Source organism: Coenobita brevimanus, chromosome 92 (assembly GCF_032717465.1).
Source record: "Coenobita brevimanus isolate Jiangsu-jjx chromosome 92, ASM3271746v2, whole genome shotgun sequence".
In the NCBI taxonomy this organism is placed as follows: domain Eukaryota; kingdom Metazoa; phylum Arthropoda; class Malacostraca; order Decapoda; family Coenobitidae; genus Coenobita; species Coenobita brevimanus.
Window position 1 is genome coordinate 9,095,319 of NC_137045.1, and position 19,368 is coordinate 9,114,686.

A 19,368-nucleotide genomic window follows, 5' to 3' on the forward strand; every position below is an offset into this window, starting at 1 on the left:
CACCTACATGAGACATAACCCCTCTAAATCCCTATACACACAACCTGTCTTGTTACTGATTTTCCAGTGGCCACCTTTATATACTCATTATATAATTCTTACACAACCACTCACATTATGTCAATGTTATTTCAATGATTAACAATGCATTTCCTTTAAACATATTCCACCACAGGCCTGTCTCATCCACAATCAATGCTTGTTCAGTTACAGGCACTCTGAATACTATTATTTATTAAAACTGAGGGTGAGATGTGTGGATGGAAATGAGCAAAGCCAAAAGCAGGCAACTAGCTACATACTGGGTAAGTTACATAACAAAAAAGAGACAGGGTAATGCCACCTGCACACATATGAGGTGCTGAGAATGATACAGCCGAACCTACCACCTAAGCAAAAGTGTGATTTTTAAATACAGTAAGCATTTTCAGTAGACTTCGCTCTACAATATGAGAATGAATGGATGTGAGTTCACCTCTGTCTTCCCAAGGTAAACCCAATGGAAAGCTTTGGTGTATTCTGCCAAGATCACAAGCGAGAGTTGGTAACTGGTTTGGACTAACAGAGGCAAACATGCCCATGGTGCTCCTGGCCAATCACATGCTACATCTCTTCCTTGAACCAATCAGCATACAGGAAGGATGACATGAGCCAATGAGAATCAAGCTACAGTCACTTCTGGACAGCACCCAGCTTCCCCCAGTGGGAAGAAGACTTTCCAAGGTGCAAATTTTAAGGATGGCAGGGTCTTCATTTTTGAAGAAAATCATAAACAAGGCTTTGTCATTGCACCTGACTACAATTTGTCTCACACCAATGAACTCAAGCTCCAAAACGGAAGAGCCCAGCTTATACCCCAACCTTAAACTTTGCTGTGGTACCCCTGCTTGTCAAGTACCACCAAGCCATACAGATCTCCAAGGAAAAAGCTGAAGACCTCAAGGTACTCAGGATACTTAGGACAGTACCAGCATGGATTTCTTGATGATGTCATTGACAACCAATCAACTTCACTTGCAGAGGAGGAGGTGGCATCAGATGATGACCAGGTTGACTACTAATTACCTACCATACCCTCCTCAGCACACCAGCATCTTTAGCGGAACAGACACGTCACCTAGAGTGAGTGTTACCTTTGTTTAACATTTATTTAATACTTAGAGTGATTATAAATGTTGTGTTTAGAACAAAAATTTAGTATCTCATTAATTTCATTAATGTTCATTTCAGACCATTATATTACTGAACATCAGTTTGCACCAGAACCAGAAATAAGTTTATTTACCACAACAGACATATTCTGCATTTAATGGGTTTTGAAATGAGAACTCATTCAGCAAAACTGATAAATGTACAGTTGAGATATGATGATTTGCATACGAGCAAACTTTATCCCTCATTTTCTCAAAACTATGTTTCAGTGAGTTTGCCCCTATCATTCTCAACCCCTCATACTTACATATCATCATCATCATCATCATCATCTGAACTCCTTATCCATCCTATGGCAGGGTGAGGAGTAGAAATGTCCAGACAGTCCAAACTTGCCCAATCCAATGGGCCACGTTTCCATTCACTCATCATTTACTCACATAAAGATTTTATTATTTTCCACACAAGGAGATACAGGCACTATGAATATTTTTTTATTTATTACAAGAGTGAGATGCGTGAATGAACATGAACAGAAGTGAAAGCAACCAACTAGCTATGTAATTTATGTAACACAAAGAAATAGGCTGGCATCAATTGTGTGCATATTTACATAAAACATTTTATTATTTTCCACAGAAGGAGCTACAGGCATGCAAACATCACAAAGGCATGCAACATAAACTCCTGCAAAAACTCTGGTATGGCAATAAAGGCCAACATTGGTTGGCTTACTCTGGACTGAGGTGGAGTGAGCATCTGCTTTCATTTTGGCGGCCATCATTGGTGGTACAGGGGTGCCGCTGGGGGTGACGAGTGGTTTGAAAATTTTGGTTTTCATGCATGATGTCAGCTAATGCAATAAAAAATGGATACTGCTTATTTTCAGTCAGATTTTCTGCTTTGTCAGATAATGACGTATGTTGAGTAATGCTATGTCGGATAAATGGGGGATTGCAGTACAGTATTTATTTGGTAAAGCTTTTATTCCAACTTTTTTTCCCACCTACGGATGCAGTGAGGTAGAGTCCAGGAAAGAAGGAAAGAAAAAGCATAAAAAAGGGAGAACTATTAATAGCATTCCTGATGAAATAAGCCACACACTCATTCACACACCAGTCAAGTATCAAGTATCTCTGGTATTGGTTCCTACTCACAGGCTGAACCATCTGCAAATGTGTGTGGGGTATTTTTCTTTCCATTGTGTTCCACTTCCACCATAAAATTATAAATGTTCCTCTTATCATGAAATTAGTCTCTAGAGATCTATAGGTCTCAATACATACCACACAAAAAAATCTATGAGCAAGAGGAAGAACTTACTGAGTGGTTCCATGGGAGGTATACGAGCTTGAAGGAAGGATAGCCAGAATGAACACTGCTGGAGCTGAACATCAAAAGGTCGGTTGAGAGGGAAAACCACCAGATGAACACATGATGTATTGCCAATGAAATGGTCGTAGACAGGAAAGTATGCCTCATGGCCAGAGAACTCCCAGAGAGACAGTTCCCCGACCCCAGAGATGGAGACCTGCTGCACATCCACTCCCTTCGTGTAGTTCTCGCATGGCTCAAACGTCAGCGAGTTCTGCCGTGAACTCATGGGCGACTCCATCTCAAAGTGGCCTTTTAAAGCTGATGAACCTGGAATGTGCAAAGATATAATATAATAAACTGTGCCAAAGGAAGTTCTAACTTTTGGACCCTTTTTGTTACAGTCCTAATGGGTACTTGGTACACTTACACTCCTGTAGAATTTCTCTCAAGATAGTGGTACATATGTAACAATGGATATATATATATATATATATATATATATATATATATATATATATATATATATATATATATATATATATATATATATATATATATATATATATATATATATATATATATATATATATATATATATATATATATATATATATATATATATATATATATATATATATATATATATATATATATATATATATATATATATATATATATATATATATATATATATATATATATATATATATATATATATATATATATATATATATATATATATAGCTTAAGGTACAACAAAGGTATGTGGTATCTCTACAGTTGTTCGATATGCAAGTGTGGATGGCTTTGGAGAGAAGTTTAAACTCAAGTTGCTGAAGCAAGACATAGTAAAGGATTACAGATGCAGCTCAAACAACCTGAGTTAATACACAATATACTATCCTGGCAAACAAAAGTAGATTGCCCTAGAAATAAGATAATAAGATATAAAGTGAGCAACAAATGCTCACTTTTGGCAATGGCAGCAGCAGTGGCAGAGACAGCAGGAGTAGTGGCTGAGGAAACACTCTTGCTGCGGCGAAAGAGTGAAGAGAAGTAGCCGGTCTTGAGTGTCTCCAGCAGTGTGGTCTTGCCAGCCCCAGAGTGGCCTAAGACCTTTACCTTGATGCGTGGCAGTGATGATGCTGTGGGGATCAGCTGCTGGATGTACTCCTCTCGTTGCTGTTCCTGAACAAAGTATGAAAACTGGAACTCAACGCACAGTATTGTACAAACATACATACATACATAAAAATCATGTAATGTTTCCACTTAACAATCCCGAAACTGAGGCTGGCCATGGCACAAATATTGTTTTCTATGGGGGAAGCAGCCTAGGTATATAGATAGATAGATAGATGGGGCTAGAGGCTAATCCAAGGGCTAAAACCAACTAATTAGTTGCTGGAAACTATTGGGAAAATGAAAATGTTAAGACGTGCAATAAGATTTGTAACAGTTTGGACTTTGCCTCTATGTATTTGTGGCTGAAAATTTCCTGGCTAGGAGTGATGAGTGTGAGCTAGATACCAAGCTTGCAGCCATATTTCACTCTGCCCAACAAACCAAGTGCTCACTTTCACATCCCCTCTCCCTTTAAACAAAAACCTTTTCTAATGTTTAGGTACTTGTCAAATCCCTCACTCCTTTATAATGACAACTGTTTACACCAAAACTCATTCATGCACACTCTAATGCACTGCTATCAAACACCAGAAAGAAAGGTTCATATTTCATAAGTTTATCTGCTACAGCACAGCATACACTATATACAAAGGTATTATGCTGTATTTAATCTTAAACACCCTCTACAATAACTGCAGTGACTGTTGAGTACTGTACTAGTGAAATACAATTTTTACTATAATTTTTACAGATTATTTGAAGCTAAAAGTGCCTTCTTTATGGGGGGGGAAAAAAAAAGCATGAATCCTGAAGGTTCTATTTCTCCAATAGAATACTGAAGATTCTCTCCTGAGTAGGTCACAGTACTGGTTATAATAATTATGTCTACTCTTTGGTTACCGTTATGCTGGTACACTGAAGTGTTTTATAGGATAGGAACTGGTAAAAGCAAGTCTCATATTATCCCCTTGAAGGTGTCGGAGCCCAATAACTTTCATATCTCATAACCGTGTACAGTGTTAAGAATATATTCCAATACCTACCCCTACATCTAGAAGGCAGAGAATTGTATTGCACAATAACATCATACAATGACTGAGCATGATAGTGACAGAGGAAGTGTACTAACTGCTCTGAGTTTGTTGAGAAGATCAGCTATATCATCATACCCCTGGGCCATGGCTGACACCTCTGCCAGGATGCCTTCACGGCTCTTTTGCTCGACTGTGCATCCCGCCAAGCAAAGGCACCTGGACAACATCAGAGGGGAAGAAAGTGACATGAGAGACTACATAATACCTGCAAAAAGAAGGTCAAGGGGACACAACTGGGAACCGATTTAGTAAAAGGTGATGATGATACAGGCAAAGGGAAGTATAGTTTTCCAGTGAGAACAAATGCCTCATGCAACCAGCTACCAGACGAAGCTGTGTGAACTAAAACCATCCGTAACCTTCATGTAGCCCATTATATGGCAGTAATAGAAGAAAGAATACTGTGATCCTAATTCAGAAATTGAAATCATGTGAGCAATTGGGTATGAACATTTGACAATGATAAAAGTTATGTGCGAGTTCTCAATATACAGTATACAATAACAACTACTTTGTTGTTAACTCAGAAGGTACAGTTATGACACCTACCACAGAGAAGTGACAGAAAAAATCTGTGACAATACTGATTAGTTAACAGTTAATGAGACAAAAGAGCAAGTTTATGAGGCAAAAGTACATAAAGAACAGATGTACTCTATATGTGCTGACACAAATTGAGAAAAAAAAAAAAAAAGTATGCTGTAGACAAATTCTTACAACAGACTTATGAACAAATGGAAAAACATGCACTATAACATATCTGGAATACAATATACAGAACTGAAATATGGTAGAGACCTGGATGTAAATAGACCTGGCAGATCATATTCTATTGGAAGAAGCTACAGGCTCCTATCTATACACAATCAAACACATGACACCAACTATGTCACATACACTCGACCTCTTCCCGATACATCCCTTCCTACCTCATTGTGGTAAGGACTTCCTGGATGCAACCCTCCATAATGAAGAGATCCAGTCTTGAAGAGGACTATTACACATTTATACTCTACTAAATGTAGGGTAAACAGATAAAAGTAATTCAGATAATACAAAAATGATCAAAGGTAGCATCGGAAATATTATATCAGGTGAAAAGAAAGTGAGAATAGTAGATTGGCAAACTGAAGAGTACTCTAATTTTCAATACTTAAAGCTGGTGATGCCATTTGCTACAGGTTATGGAGCTATCAAAAGCTATATGGCTGATTAAACAAACTGATCTTGGCAGTGTAACAGCAAATATCACAACAGAATTTTATCAAAGATATAACAGTCTAGAAAAGGATTTTGATGATACACTCTGAAGGAGTATATATCCTCATGGATGTAACAATGAGCAATATATCGATAGATAGACAGATAGATAGATATAGATATATATATAATTATACACAGTAGGCCTTCCACATTCGCGGAATCAACTTTCGCGGGCTTCAAAGATTTACGGATTGCCCTTCTGTGAAGCCAAGATGAATTTAATGGGTATGACTGCAAGAAGATAGGACATATAATTATGTAGCAGATGACTTGCCCACACGTGAGCTATTTGTGATATTTTATGCTGTTTTCAGGTCCCAGATATGGTTTATTAGGTATATGCACAATTGCTCCCAGGGGATGATTTGTAGCTGTTGAGGCATTGCCCCTGTGTGCGGCGAAGACTGAATTTAATGAATATGACTGCAAGAAGCTGGGGTACGTATGTGGCTGATGATTTGCCCACACGTGATCAGCTATTTGTGATATTTTATGCTGCTTTCAGGTCCCAGATATCATTTATTAGGCACAGTATGTGCACACTTGCTCACAGGGGGTGATTTGCTGCTGTAGAGGTATTTATGGAGGGGTGCACCAAACATCTGCAGAAATTTCACATTCTTAGGGGTCTGTGTCACCTAACCCCTGTGAATGTGGACAGCCTACTGCATATATATATATATATATATATATATATATATATATCAGCCATTGCTGAGTGGTTTAGAGCGCTCTGACCGATGGGTCGGAGGTTCGAGTCCACCCAAGGGTCATTGGTAGGCATCAGGAAGGGCATCCGGTCATAAAATGCTACACGCTCCGAAAACCTAAGTCCTCTACCTGGGGGCAAAGCCTTAGCCCTTATCGACAAAAGAAGGGACACGGCATAAAACTAATACTGTATATATACAGTATACATATATATTACATTGAAAAAAATGACTCACTGCATAAGCTAAACCAATGTTAATTACAACTGTAGATCATACCCACGCCACAACAACTGAAGAAATGTTTCATATTAGTTGTACATTCTCATGGCACTGTATGAGACAGGTTGATAAAGCCCAATACCACAACTCAGAAAGGGACTACTCTCAAATCCAAGGCATTTAAAACAGTACTTACAGTAATTTGTGTGAGTATTAACCCCTAAAACGCGGATCGTCGCGTTTGCGACACTCGGCCATAAGGGCAGGACAGTGGGTCGTCGCGTTTGCGATTTTAGTAAATTTTGAATAACCGCGGGCAAGCAGGCTCCAGCTGGTATTGTCTATCAGTACCACCACCCTCTAGCTACAAATAGCATACTTTACCTTTGTACTACTGACCTCAGTTGTTGCCAAATATCGCGTTTTCCCCCCATACCCCCCCCACCACGGCCCGGCCAGCCTGGCTGTGATACATGGCAGCGCTCTGAGCGCTCAGAACTGTAAATCTGCGATCTCCTCTCACAAGCAGTTTATGCTACTAGGAAACGCTTGTTTCCCCAGTTGTAACTAGCTTTTGCCTCTGTTTAGTGTCAGTTTACTGCAGGCTTTCAAAGTGAGATTATGGCGAGTTCTAGCTCTTCCCAGTCAGTGCAAGCGGCCGACAGGAACGAGAATAAAGTGGCGGACGTAAGGCAGAATAAAAAGCGCGCCGTGGTGATCTTTTGGGAAGTAATATGATTGAAAATAATGTAGTATACATGTTTTTAGCTGTGAAAATGGAAATGTTTGTTGAGTGACGGGAAGACCGCCGCCACAGTGCATGTCGGCCGTACGCTCCGTTGATTTTAGCCTTATTTTCAGTGCTTATTGTACAAATACGGATTCCTAACTACCTTTACGTTGTAGTATAAAGTTTACTGTGACAGAATGAGGCTGTGGTAGAGGGGAAACCGGGTTGCTGGAGGTGTGAAAGTGAAAATTTGGTTACCCAACTTTGCAAGTCTCCCCAAGTTCTTGGTAGTCCACGAAGGCTCAACACCTGTCTCTGGAGAAAGCTGAATGTAAGTACTATCTGCCATACCAAGTATAATGTTCTAGGATTAATCTCTGATTTTTGGTGAATATTTTCCTACAGGTACTCAGACCGCGATACAACCCCGCCACTCGGGGGGGATCGACTGTAAACACCCGCGTTTTAGGGGTTAAACATACCTAACAACCTCAGTATGGCCATGCTTGGCTGCCAAATGTAGAGGGTAAAGGCCAGCCTTATTGGAGACATCAACACTGCATCCATATGCACAAAGGGTCTGAGCCAAAGCTAATAGACCCTCCCTTGCCACAATGTGGATAGGTGCCTCGCCAACCTGCAAAACACCACAATAATTGTTGTGACTATATTTTCCTTGTTGTGTAAAAATTCTACCAAAACAATGCTGAATCTACATTTGCACCTTGGGATACATATTGAATTCCCTGAAATAATTATGAACAAATTCCTAAGTATGCTGACAAAACAAAGTGGAGGTACATGTATCAGGTGTGGTACTGTATAATAAATGAACTACAGTAGTTTGTTCATATGGACTACATGGACATGAAAAGTTATCATACAGACCAAACCTAATGAGAATATGAGAAAAGGACAACTCAGAACAAGATAGCAGAGAGTGGATAAGTATATGAGGGAGGGAGCTTGAACTGGTGGACGAAGGGAAGCGATGATCCAGCTTAAAATGATGGGAGGAAGTGATGACTGGTGAAAGGAAAGCTTTGAGTCATTGCTGAGTAGGTTGCAATGAGTGAAAAAGACTAGATGTCAATCATGAAACAGGCAGGAAAACAAACAATAATCTGCTGTATAATACCCACATCATCAGTAATGTCAGTGTTGGCACCAGCATGGAGGAGCAGGAGGGCAACTTGAGTGTGGTGGCGGGCTAAGGCACGGTGCAGTGGTGTTGCTCCTCGCCCATCCTGCGCATCCACACATGCACCTGCATTCACCAGCCCACGAACACACTCTACATGGCCTCTGCCACTGGCTACATGCAATGGTGTCTGGTTTTCCTGCAGAGATTAGGGAGGTTTGGCTAGTTTGGTTAAAAAAAAAAAGAGAGAGAAAGAGAGAGAGAGAGAGAGAGAGAGAGAGAGAGAGAGAGAAAAGAATGTAACAAGTATGCAGGAGCCAAAAATTGATGGGGGAGTGATACTATCTTCATACTGATGAAGAATACTTCTGTAGGCTATAAAGCAGTATTATACTATCATGATAAATTATATGAAACACATTTCATAAATTACACAAGCATAACTACAAACGGAAGGTCAAGTGATCGAAGATAAACCACAAAGTTATGACAACTATTAAACACCATGCCCAGCAAATCAGGCTATGTAATCATTCAAGCCTTCAAAATTACAGTTCCATCTCACAAGCAAAACCATTTGTACATAAACTAACATATATTCATTATGAATGCGCTCCACATAACACCTAAGTGACAGAGCCATTCCATCAATAATGTTACATACTTCATAAGCAATTTTGATCCCTTGTCAATTCTTTTGCTTTCTCAATTTCCATACCTCACTTTCTCACACATTTATTTGCCATAACTATCTTTTCGATCTATCTCACCTCTTCCTACCTTCAAACTTACCTATAGAGCCATGGTATCCCTTATTCACCAACCTATCCCAGTGATTACATTATTTAAGCCCACTCCTTAACCCTTTACCAATAGGTTGTCAAGTTCAACATGTTTTGCAAATCCATATGTTACTTAACCTATCCACTTCATAGAACTTACACATATTCCTTAACAGTCCCACTCCACTATTCTCATTCTTGACTTTTCCCATTCATGCCATATCAAAGTCTCAAACCCATAATAATAATGAGGGTTAACACACCTTCATTCAATTCCCTGGCAATTTCTAAAACAGTATTGTAAATCATTTGCTAAAAAAACATATTTGTTCCAAAGCTCAGGAAATTCCATCATACAGTATATGGACGTGTTTTTTTTAAAATGGAAGTGGGTGGTTTTCTGGCACAGGCTACAAATCCTAGAACACTGGCAAGATATCCTTCAATTCACTCTCACCAGATGAGCTGGAATGCTGCAACACTTCCCTGCTTTAATATCACTTATTAAAGATATTACAATACATATATTATGAAATGTATGAAATGTACATATTTTAAGATAAATTACATACTCCTTGCTGAAACATTAGGTTATAATATACAGAACACACATGCTTGCCGAACTGGCATATTCTCATATGCCAAAATGAGGTGGAAAATTTTATTAGGTCTGAGTCTGAATGAATGGGAGAAGTCCAGGAACAAATTAATATTATACATATTAGTAAACATGAGTTGGATTGGCAAAGCAAATTTTAATTTATTAAGGGCCTCTCATACCGAGAGACTTAAACTCCACATACATGATATACTGTACAATTTACAGTTGACTAGACAGATAAAAGATAATAACACACCTTGTCTGTGAGCTCCGTGTTTGCTGAGCCTGAGCAGAGATGGTGTACAATGCGAGGAAAGCCGTGCCACACAGCGATGTGGAGTGCCGTCTCTCCTTGCTGCCATCAGGACACAAGCCCAACATTGTGGCTTTAGCACTACTTGTGCATCACATGAACTAATGCTACAATAAGACCATTATGTGCTACTGTGACTAGCATTTATCTACAAGTGTCATAAGAGCAATGCATGTGTGGTAAACTGTAAGCCAAAATTTTGTACACTGTATGTTGTTGTTATTGTCCCTGGCTTGGATGTGAAGCTGGTGGACCGTAGGTAGCTGGCTACTTCAACTGAGCACTCTCAGTGATCCTTTGTTGAGGTTATGCTGAAGGACTGTCAGTGTTGTGACAGTGATGTGCATGAAATGTGTAAGTGTGCTATGTGTAAGGAGCAGCATTACAGAGATGGCATAATGGATTAGTAGGGAGATGTATTTTGTGTTGTACTGAACCAAAGAAGGGCATCTATATTACAGTAGTACTAGGCCATAATTTAATTGTGAACAGAATGTTGTCTTTGTGTGTGTAAATACTGTACTGTAATGTGCAGCAGAGTTCAAACAAAAAGTCTTTCAAAGGTAAACTATTGAAAAGAAAAGGTCTCTCTGTAATGAGGAATACCAAGTGAAATTTTCCTTAATGTTAAGGCACTGTGTACAGCATCTCAGAATATAACCAAAATATAACAATAACAAAGCTATCCTATAAGTTCAAAACAATAACTGATGCTTATTTAGTACCATAACTTAAACTGACAAAAACAGTAAGAACACTGGTCAATGATGTATTAGTATGGAAACAACACTGCATTCCCCCAAAATAATTCTCTGAGGCAACCACTCTTAGTGAAAGCTGAAACCATCTGTGCAACCAATGAAATTCTACTTTGGGTTCTGCACAACCTAGAAACCCTTACTGAGAAAAGTAATGATGGAAGAAAAATACTCACATCATCCTGAAGGTCAATGTTCATATTGCAGAGGCACAGGTTTTGGACAACCACTGTGTGTCCATAACGGCAGGCTACATGGAGGCATGACTCTCCATTCTGACAATAAGTAATCACATACACATCAATACTCATCATAATACCATACTGAGGTCTGTACAGTAGGGATATATTTTTGTTTATTACTTCCCCTTTCTACTTAGTAACTTTCTTCTGCTGGTTTTTCCTATGGTGAGAAGAACTTATGTTTCTCAGCCCATAAATGATTCTCTTTGATATGAAACATCAGGGTGGGAAGTGACACACATGTCTTAAGTGTGAAGCATATGCATGGGAACAGCAAATAAATTTTTGTTCCTGACTATATCTTCTATTGCAACACAATTTTATTTTTAGAAATGAAACAGATCACACTGCTTTCCTCAGTGTATTACAGTAATGAAAGCTAATTTATTAAAGAACTCCTTAACTTTTCTTGTGATAAGTGAACAGCAGCATCATTATAAAAAAAAAAAAAAACTATTATACAGTACTTGTCATTTTACATCATACCCTGAAGTTTATGTCTTATTGTAAAACAAGATTCACATGATGACCTTGTTTTGCGTGTTGATTTGTGCACCCTGCTCCACCAAGTACGCAATGACATGTGCATGTCCCTGTCGAGCGGCCCAATGAAGTGGAGTGTCACCTTGGCTGTCCGTGGCATCTAGACCACCACCCTTCTTGACCAGGAACTTAAGTGCATCCAACTGACCCAGTCCACAAGACAAATGGATGGCACTCTCCCCATGCTGAAGATGATGCATACAGCTTTGTCAAGTGCTGTACTAGGGTATTATTTTTGTTTCTGATAGTGTAAGAATAAGTGGATTACCTTACCAAAATTTAATCACTTACAAGACAAACAGTCTTTTACAAGTATCCTACATTAAAGGCAACAGACAATAAGGACTATGATATAAATAAGAAACATCTGAAATTTTTTTTATAAACATGAACTGAATCTTGCTAGAAATCCAGCCACAAAATGGTGAACATATAAAAACTGTTGCAAAACAATCAGCTTTACAGCAGTGTAGACAAAAGCAATGAAATCTAAAACAGAATGGAAGTGACAGATAACTTTTACACAGTAAGTTAAGCTGAAGTTTAAACATCAAACTCAGAATGACAGGCTGTGATTTTTAAGGAACTGCAAACTGAAGACCATGAAAACTCAGGCAAACTTTACCTTATTTGTCATGTTGACATCAATGTTGGTAGCAACAGTAAATAGATTTTCAAGGCCTGGGAGATTCCCTTCCTCCACTGCAGCCACCAGTGCTGACAACACAAAGCTGGCATCCTGTGAAACAATGCCACTACTGTTACACAAATGTCTTTTAATAGGTTATACCATATATTTGAATTAGGAAGGAGAGTCATGATATTTATAGATTCAAAGCATGTAAGACTTAGCTATCTCTGTCTCTAGCCAGACACAGTAATCCCATAAGGGGTGGTAATTTGCTTTTGAGTTAGTTGCTTTTACAAATAAATCTATCTATCTATCTATCTATAGCCCGACGCCCTAATCCCGCAAAGGGTGGCCGCAGACAAAACGCCTCCAAGTCACTGTGTCACCCACCATTCGACTACCCTCCCCCCAACTCACCCCCCCCTCCCTCATATACCTCTCAACTCCATCCCTCCACCTCATCCTCGGTCTACCCCTCCCTCTCCCTCCCTCCACCTCACCTACATACACCCTCTTAGTCAGTCTTTCACTCTCCATTCTCTCCACATGTCCAAACCACCTCAGTGTATTTCTCCTAATCTTCTCAACCACATCCACATCTACCCCACAACGTTCCTTCACTTCTTCATTCGTCAACCTGTCCCTCCACGTCACTCCACATGCTCCTCTCAGGTAACTCATTTCCACTGCTCTCACTCTTGACTTGTTCCCCTCTTGCAAGGTCCACGCCTCGCTTCCATACGTCAGGGTAGGGATCACAAATAAATGAATTAGTGAATTTTCTACAGCAAGCTCTCTTCTATCTATCTACCTATTGCCAGACGCCTTAATCCCATATGGGATGTCCACAAACAAATCGCCTCCATGTCGCCCTGTCTCCCGCCATTTCACTGCCCTGCTCCCAACTCATACCCCCCTCTCTCATTTACCTCTCCACTCCATCAAACTCACTTACACCACCAAAATGCTCAAAAGCAAGGTTGCTTTGTCAAGAAATTTAATGCAGTTTCACACTTTGCCCAGTGAAACTCTAGTTTCCTTTGTATGCCACCTCTTGTGACCAAGAAACTTTATGTTGTCATCCTTTTATCATAAGAAAAAAAAAAAAGAAGAGAAAAAAAGAAACTACTTCTATCTATCTATCTATTGCCAGACGCCTCAATCCCATTTGGGGTGGCCACAAACAAATCGCCTCCAAGTCGCCCTGTCCCCCGCCATTTCACTGCCCTGCTCCCAACTCACACCCCCTTCTCTCATATACCTCTCCACCCCATCCCTCCATCTCATCCTCGGCCTCCCCCTCCCTCTTCCCCCCTCCACCTCACTCACATATACTCTCTTCGTCAGTCTTTCACCCTCCATCCTCTCCACATGGCCAAACCACCTTAGTGTGTTGCTCATAACGCTCCCTATCACATCCACATCAACACCACAACGTTCCTTTATATCCTCATTCATCAGCCTATCTCTCCATGTGACTCCACAGGCTCCTCTTAAATAACTCATTTCCACTGCTCTCACTCTTGACTTGTGTCCTTCCAACAACGTCCAAGCTTCACTTCCGTACGTTAGAGTTGGTATCACAATACTGTCGTGTAGTAACTTTTTCACTTCCATGCTCACTTCCCTGTTTCTTATCACTGCTTTCAAAGAACCAGCAACCTTGCCCCCAGTAAATATTTATGAAACAAGCAACAGTGCTTATATTTCTAGCACAGATTAAGCAATGGGAAGCAAAAGGTTACCAATAACTTAATACATTTTGTTTTAAGCCAGGTAAATGTTCCTTTACTGATGTATCCAGAATGACAATCTGCATTATACCCAATGTGTTGGTTTCATACCTCCATGGCAAAGGCCTCAAAGTCCCCTCACTACTGTAGGATTAAAAGATGTGAAACTACCACATACTGTAGTTTCCATTCAGATTCTCATATTCCAACAATTGCAATACATCACTGGGTCAGTGAAATCAATGGTACCAAATACTGCAATGTGTTATTCTGAATAAACTGTATTGCTCAATTACTGTGGCTGCACTGACTTAACCCATTGCTGCATCCACTGCAATAGGTTGGGATATAAGAATCTAAATGGTTGTCTAACATCTTTCAGACTTGCAATGGCGAGATGGCTTCAAGGAGTTCACTATGGAAAAACTATATGATAAACTTACATTTTATTTACTTAAGGTAAAATTAGCAGGATATAATGTTAAGTGTAAAGTATAATGTTAAGTGTCCATTACTGAATGTGAGATGGCACTGCATATACAAACAGCTGAAACAAGGGCCTGTCCAAAAAACTCACAGGTCGGTCAACATTTCCTTTTCATATAATCGAAAGACTATGAATGTTCCAATTACTGATATTTATCAATGGGTAACAGTATTACTTCTATTAACATCCAAACTGGTAGGCTACTTAAAGGAAGAGTCAGTGGGATGGAAAGGGTCAGATATGGGAATTTCTCAGAGAATGTTCATGCTGTCTTATATTTCCTAAAAGCTATAGGGTAATTTCCCAGGTCTCAGACAACCCTCATGCAAGTCACTCTCACATAATTACTGACTTCCTGTATCAATATATTTACCAGTTAAATGCTGTATACAGTAATTAAAGAAAACATACATTTAATGACACTGAACTGCATGAGCCAGCCGTAAGTAGGTAATGGACTTTTCTGACTATGTGTCAGCATGCTATTATCAAAAACAATGCACAAACAAATTAACAATATAGTGTACTGTAGCTTACTCCAATAATGCATGGCTGTTCATATGCTGTTATACAAAAGTAAACAATGCCACCATGTATACTCAAATGATATAATTGTTACCTCTTTTCCTTCCCAACTATCCAACACTTTAATCCAGTTATCTCTGTCACTATCTCCCCCCCATCACCTTACTCTCCACTCAAACTTTTTCGTGCTGTTTTGCCTTATGGCAAAGTTACTGTTCCCTGGTTCTGAGCTGTAAGGAGGTGGGGAGGGGTTGGGAATATGTGCCATCCTGTAATGAAGTATGGATGTAGAAAAGTAAGTGCATTAAACATAAGTACGATGAGTGTGAAAGTCTTGTGGGGCATAGGGGAATGAGAGTGGGGCAACCTCATCCAACCTGGGCTGCCCTAACCTGTGCAGCCAGTCCATCCTAGCCACAGACTCATGCATTCACCGGGACACAGCCTCACCACTAATCCAAAAGTGACCTCTATTCTTCACCTCTATGCTCAACAATGAATCCACCTAGACACCTGGGGACACTTGCAGTGAAGAGACAAAGGTCAAGCGAGGATTTTGGGCATTTATTCAATGTTATTGGTGATGATGTTGCTGAGATAAATATGATGGTCTGAAAACAAGAAATATTTGCAATCATCCCACGAAAAGCAAGGGGCACGCCAGATTTAACACCAAGCTTTAGAAGTTAAGAAGTAACATACAAAATAAATCACTAACGAGGAAGTATAGTAAAGTCTCTTATGACGGCTAGAATATGGCCCTAAGAAAGCACAACACTACCTGCAGCAACTCTGGATTCAAATTATCAAGGCGAGGATGGAGACGTTGTTCCTGGAAGTGCAGCTGCGGTGGTGGTGGCCCAGTGCCAGAGGAAGTGGTGGCAGTAGTGATGGTAACACCTCTTTCACTTTTACTTCTCTCTCTACTCTCGGTTTCTTTCCCTCCACTTTCCTCTCCTTTCCCTCCATCGTTTTTTCCACCATCACCACTCATACTCTCCCCATCAGCATTACCCCGGCTACTACAGTCACTGCCATTGATAGTCTTTGCTGATGGGAGGCTATTAATGGGCTCTCCAGTGGGTGTATGAGCTTGTGTTCCTTCGCGTTCAAGCTTAGAACTGCCTCCACTGCCCTGGGAATCACTGCTGGTAGATGAGTACAGCAGTTGCGGTCGCTGCTCACTTCGAGTGGTCATTGTGCTACAGGTTCAGTCTTCAGGGAGATTTACGACTGCTAAGACGACCACACACTACATCACTGAGGTACAGACAATGATGACAGCATTGTCAGGGCTGTCATGTTTTTAAAGTATGTTTTGTTACTGAAAAAAAAAAAAAAAAAAACTTAACCTGAAGTTGATATAGTATATGTCTAAGCACTAAAACACAAATTCCTTGATGTTGATCCAGTATATGCCTTATCACTGAAACACAAACTGTTCTTGATGTTGGTCTATTACAGCATTATGACAAATCAACAAAACACAAACTCCATCTGATGTCAGTCCAGGACATGCCTTATCAATGAAACACAAACTTTTCTTGATGCTGGTAAAGAAAAGTTTATCAGCTTTGAAATAAGTAGGCACAAAGCTAGAACTTCAAATTATTTCATATACATTACTAAGACTTTAATTGTTCTTATATTCTTGAAGGTTGAATTTTCCAATTACCTTACCACAGTACTTGCTAAATTTACAGTATCAATGTTTCTCTGCAATATGGGGATTAGGATGGGAGTTGTTTTTCTCTTCCTCCACCTTTAACACCATATTCAATTGTATACCCCACCACCTCATCCCTGGTCTCCCCTTCTCTCTCCCTCCACCTCATTACATATAGTATACACTCTCTTAACCCTTAAGTGGTTTAGTATGTACATATACTCACTTTGAAGCACATCATTCAAGGTTTAGTACATATACACAGTAAGCTACATACTCTTGGGTATTTAAAAATCCCACTTGGTTCACCTGGTCATCAGTTCTCGGGAAACCATACAAAATGGTGGAAATCACTGTCCAGGTTGCAGGGAGGTTTTATATGCTATACTGACCATCTTCCCCACCACAGGTAACTATAAACTAAGTGCCAACCAGGAACAGGTTAACCAAGTTCTCATTTTCCACTTGTACCTCATAGTCAGATACAATATGATGTACTGCAATATTCTAACTATTGTACTCAGATTAATGCTTTGTCAAACTTTCCCTTTATAGTATTCACAGTTATCTCAGCCTCAATATCCTTTCTATTTAAATGTGATTTTCTTGTACACTCAATCAAAAAGGTATCATGAAGGAGGGATACAATTATATCCTAAATTATCAATGTAGCCTATGAGAACTCAAGATCAACCTAATATTCTCTAAATGTCCATATAATAACAGCATAAATTAGCTAGTGTGAGAACAAAATATAAATCATTCACATGAAAACAAGATTATCACTGGAGGGTAAAATCATTAGGGATTTTCCAGTAGCCATCAGCTGTGGTATTAGACTCCTCTGTGCAAAAGGTGCACTGATAGGTTCTTGACAAGCTGTACATACTGTAAATGGAGTTTGTTTTTCACTCCCATTCTTCCATTTAATTAATTTTTACTTCTATAATTTTCTGAGCACTACCTACTTTTCAAATTTAAGTTCTAACCAATTTTCATGATACATGGGTTTTGAGAAGAGTTAACTAGTATCACAATGATTTTTGTCACTTTGATATTCACCCTATTTTGAAAGCAGAGTGTTTGGTAGCTGTATGAGTGAAAACAACTGTATAACTGTAACTACAATACAAGCAATCTTATACAGTACAACACTTAAGTTTGGGAAAATTTTTAAATACAACCCCCTACCTCCTACTTTAATCCTCTGACCACGCATTCCACTTCATCCTCAGCTCCCATCTTTCACCAAAACATAACATTCCTCACATTCATCAACATTTTTCCCAATACTCCTGGAACTCCATGCACTCCCATGTGTCAAAAGTTTTATTCCTTATCACACTCAATATCCTCACCTCTATTCATCTTCAAATACTCAACCTCGCATTAGTGCCTTACCCACGTCACCCCAATGATGTTTCTCTTATTTTACTCTTACTGGTTTTAATCACATTTAATCGGCTTAAAGCAGTGGTTTCCAAACTTTTCTAATTCTCCCCCCTCCCCTCACTGAATGACATGTTCCCCGCGCCCCCTTCCTCAAATACTGTATTTTACTGGCACAGTTGGCACATGTCAATAAATATCATAGATTCTTAATCTTTGAAATTGTTTATACATTCAGATAACTAGATTTCTTATTCATATCTGAAATATTTTCTCCATATTTAGAAATTACTGAAATCCATCATAATTCATAGTTTTCAAATATAATTACCCTCTTTATCAAGCCTTCGCGTCCCCCAGGCAGTATGTACAGCTTCGTGCCCCCCTAGGGGGGCATGCCCTACAGGTTGGAAACCACTGGCTTAAAGGGAATTTTTTAAATAGAAGGAGATACATACATTAAACCACTCAATATAAGAAACACTTCCTAAGTTGAATAAAATAATCTTGATGTAACATGAAGAAACTATAACATGTCACCAGATTGAAGGGGTTAATTGTTATCCACATCAGGATCCCAATTATAATTGTAACTCAACTCTAACCCTCTCCCAGGCTAACATTCCCTTGCTCTGTTTTCCCCCTCACACTCGTTCTCATTTACCCCTTTTCCCTCCATCACCCCTTGCTTTGCCCTCCCCTCACACTCATTTGCATACACACTTTACCCCTCCATCATCCCTTGCTTTGCCTTCCCCTCACACTCATTCTCATATACAGTACCCCTTTCCCCTCCCCCCATCATCTCCTGCTCTGCCCTCCCCTCACACTCATTCTAAATTACTCCCTTCCCCTCCTTCACCCATTATCACCCACCCCATGACTCCAACTCTCCATCACCACACACAACCCTTTCCCCAGCATAATCCCATTACCTTGGCCAT

General features: G+C 39.6%; 1 protein-coding gene across 3 annotated transcripts in view; it reads right to left on the reverse strand.

Moving 5' to 3' along the window:
- The window catches only part of LOC145412251 (death-associated protein kinase dapk-1-like), a 58,661-nt gene extending 41,976 nt beyond the window's left edge, over positions 1–16,685 (reverse strand). For 2 of the 3 annotated variants that reach the window (XM_080282195.1, XM_080282194.1), the window contains exons 1-10: positions 16,151–16,685; positions 12,619–12,732; positions 11,981–12,178; positions 11,385–11,483; positions 10,394–10,492; positions 8,756–8,953; positions 8,096–8,250; positions 4,724–4,844; positions 3,441–3,657; positions 2,476–2,796 (exon numbers count right to left, since the gene is read on the reverse strand). In XM_080282195.1, the coding sequence (XP_080138321.1) occupies positions 2,476–2,796; positions 3,441–3,657; positions 4,724–4,844; positions 8,096–8,250; positions 8,756–8,953; positions 10,394–10,492; positions 11,385–11,483; positions 11,981–12,178; positions 12,619–12,732; positions 16,151–16,567 (1,939 nt within the window). In that variant the 5' untranslated portion in view covers positions 16,568–16,685. The remainder of the gene's footprint in view (positions 1–2,475; positions 2,797–3,440; positions 3,658–4,723; positions 4,845–8,095; positions 8,251–8,755; positions 8,954–10,393; positions 10,493–11,384; positions 11,484–11,980; positions 12,179–12,618; positions 12,733–16,150) is intronic. The other variant, XM_080282196.1, reaches the window with a different exon arrangement.
- Positions 16,686–19,368: the final 2,683 nt, after the last annotated feature.